The sequence below is a fragment of the Monoraphidium neglectum genome (genome assembly GCF_000611645.1).
Source record: "Monoraphidium neglectum strain SAG 48.87 unplaced genomic scaffold scaffold06105, whole genome shotgun sequence".
In the NCBI taxonomy this organism is placed as follows: Eukaryota; Viridiplantae; Chlorophyta; class Chlorophyceae; order Sphaeropleales; family Selenastraceae; genus Monoraphidium; species Monoraphidium neglectum.
Window position 1 is genome coordinate 1 of NW_014007529.1, and position 2,493 is coordinate 2,493.

At 69.6% G+C, this 2,493-nt stretch overlaps 1 protein-coding gene across 1 annotated transcript; it reads left to right on the plus strand.

The window, feature by feature from the left end:
• Positions 1–67: 67 nt before the first annotated feature.
• On the plus strand, positions 68–1,624 carry MNEG_16205 (hypothetical protein; the record flags this gene model as incomplete). The annotated part of the gene is made up of 1 exon (XM_014035324.1): positions 68–1,624. The coding sequence occupies one exon, from the start codon at positions 68–70 to the stop codon at positions 1,622–1,624; it is 1,557 nt and encodes a 518-aa protein (XP_013890778.1).
• Between the last annotated feature and the right edge of the window lie 869 nt (positions 1,625–2,493).

A 2,493-nucleotide genomic window follows, 5' to 3' on the forward strand; every position in this document is an offset into this window, starting at 1 on the left:
CGGCGCAGGCGCGGGCGTCGGCGCGGGCGCGGGCGCGGCGGGGCCGACGGGGCAGCAGCTGTTGGCCATGTACCGGGCGGTGTCGCAGGGGGAGGCGGAGCTGGGGGCCGGCTTGGAGGCGGAGGGGGCCGCGCCGGCGGGCTCCACCAGCGCCGGCTTTGCGCTGGACGACATGCTCAGGGCCTATAACGCGCTCGCATCAAAGGGCCGCAGCAGCGTCGACCGCGCCGCCGCGCTCGCGGCGCTCATGTCGTCCGCGCGGCCGAGCGGCGCGGGCGGCTCGACGCGCGGCCCGGCCCTCGACTCCACTGATCTGCTGTTTGACCACGGGGGGGAGTTCCTGAATGTGCCCTCGCACCTGCTCATCGGCGGCGCTGGTCTCGGCACATGGAGCTTGGCCGCGGGCCGCAAGGGCGGCGCAGCCGCAGCGGCAGCGGCGGCGGCGATTGCGATTGCGAGCGGGCAGCAGGCTTCGCCCGCGAGGGGCGGGGGCGCGGAGAGCAAGGCTGCCGCGGATGGTGGCACGGTGGATGCGGAGATGGTCCAGCAGAAGCAGCAGCAGCAGCAGCAGCAGCAGAACTCTGACAACACAGTACGGCCAGGCAGCGCAACTTGGCCGCACAAGCGGGGCGGCTCGCACGTGGCCGAGCTCGCTGCCCTGGCAGCGGCACTGGTGGCGGGCGGCAGCAGTCAAAGGACCCAGCCGCACGGGGGGACCGCCAGCGCCTCGGCGCCGCCTACTGTACCCATAAGCGCGGCAGCCGCGCCCATGCTCAGCGCGTGGACTGACACGCCGCGCAGGCGGGCAGCCGCTATGGCTGCCGGTGCGCGTGCCGATTGGCAGGGCCCACGGCTGGCCGACACGGCCACTGGCCGTGCCGTGCTGCGGCACGCCGCACTGCCCGGCGTGACGGTCGGCACGGCGCGCAAAGCGCTCTGCATCGGCGCCCTGGTCGACGCCGCCGCGCTCCCGCAATCCTCCATGCGTGGACGGGCTGCCGCGCCACAGCAACAACAGCAGCAACAGCAGCAACAGCAGCAACAGCAGCAGCAGCAGCAGCAGCAGCAGCAGCGCGTGGCCTCCCCGAGCGGACGCCGCTCGGCGACGCCGTCGGGCAGCCGACCTGGCAGCAGGTGGCTCTGCTTCGGAGGCAGCCCCTGCATGGAGGATGAGCAGCCCTCCGATGAGGAGGGGGGCGCCACCGCGGCTGCCCCGCGCTCACCGAACGCGGCCGGAGCTTCCCCCGGGGCCGCCGTCGGCGCGGGCGGCAACGGCGGTGCCGGCGGCCACCTGCAGTTCCTGTTTGGCCCCGACGGCTCGCTCAGCGTCTCGACCGACCCCCTGTGCACGCCCGCGCCGTCGGGCCGCGTCGAGCGCGTCGTGCTCGCCGCGGGCCTGTGGGTGCCGCTGGGGGCGCAGCTGGAGGTGGTGACGGCCGACAGGCAGCGCCACGGCGTGATGGTGCCCAGTGAAGAGGAGTGGGCCAAGCTGGTGGCCGGCCTGAACGCCGCGCTGCTGCTGGCCGACGCGTCGGCGGCGGGGGCGGGGGCGGCCGAGGGGGTCAAGGGGACCGCGATAGCGGACATGGCCTGGTCGTCTCGGGTGGATGGGATCCTGTCGTAAAGAGCCGGTGGGGTGGGGGGTCGTCGCGGCAGGGCGCTGTGCGTGGGGAACAAAATCGTAATCGGGGCCGGCGCGCAAGTGCACACATGCATCCGGGTGCATCTGCAGGGGCATGCGATGGGGCGGCCAGGCAGGCGGTGGCGCCGGCCGCCCCTCGCTGCTTGCACGCCTTGATTTTCCGATGCGGCACACAGCCTGCCAGTTTTTGGAGGGGGCCTTGCTCGCTATTCCTCACGCGTTGGACCACCTTACATACAAGACTCTGCCAACAGATATTGACCCCTGGACTGACACAGCAAGCACACTAACTAATTATTTTTTGACTAAGGTTGACACCACTGAATGCACTGACACCACGCCCTCTGTGTGGCCTCCCTTGGTTGTTTTGCAACCCTTGCAACATCTTGTGTCCTAAGCCGCGCATGGAACAAAAACAGCGACCACTTGAGTAACACTTCACTTCGCTTCAAGACTGTTGCGCATGCTTGCATGTGTTCGCCAGTGGTGAGGGAGAGTGGCATGCAAGATTGCAGGCCAGCCGAAAGCGTACACACCAGCAAGAAAGCCAAATATATGCAGACATCAGGCATAAACACAGTACAGGCGCCAGCACCACCGACCACAGTCGCGCAGCTGCTGCCGCTGCACCTGGCTGCCCTTGTGCAGTGACGGCACCGGCATGCGCTGTGTCCACGACGGTTTGCGTCCAGCTGGGCGGCTTGATGCACCCCGACCACATAGGAGGGCGGCCTTTGGCTGCCATGCATCGCGCAAATTCCTGCCGCGGGCGGACCGCACAGCTGGCAGCCGGCTGCAACGCTGTCTACGCCGACAGCGCTGATGCGGCAGGCCGGGCAGCAGCAGCCCTT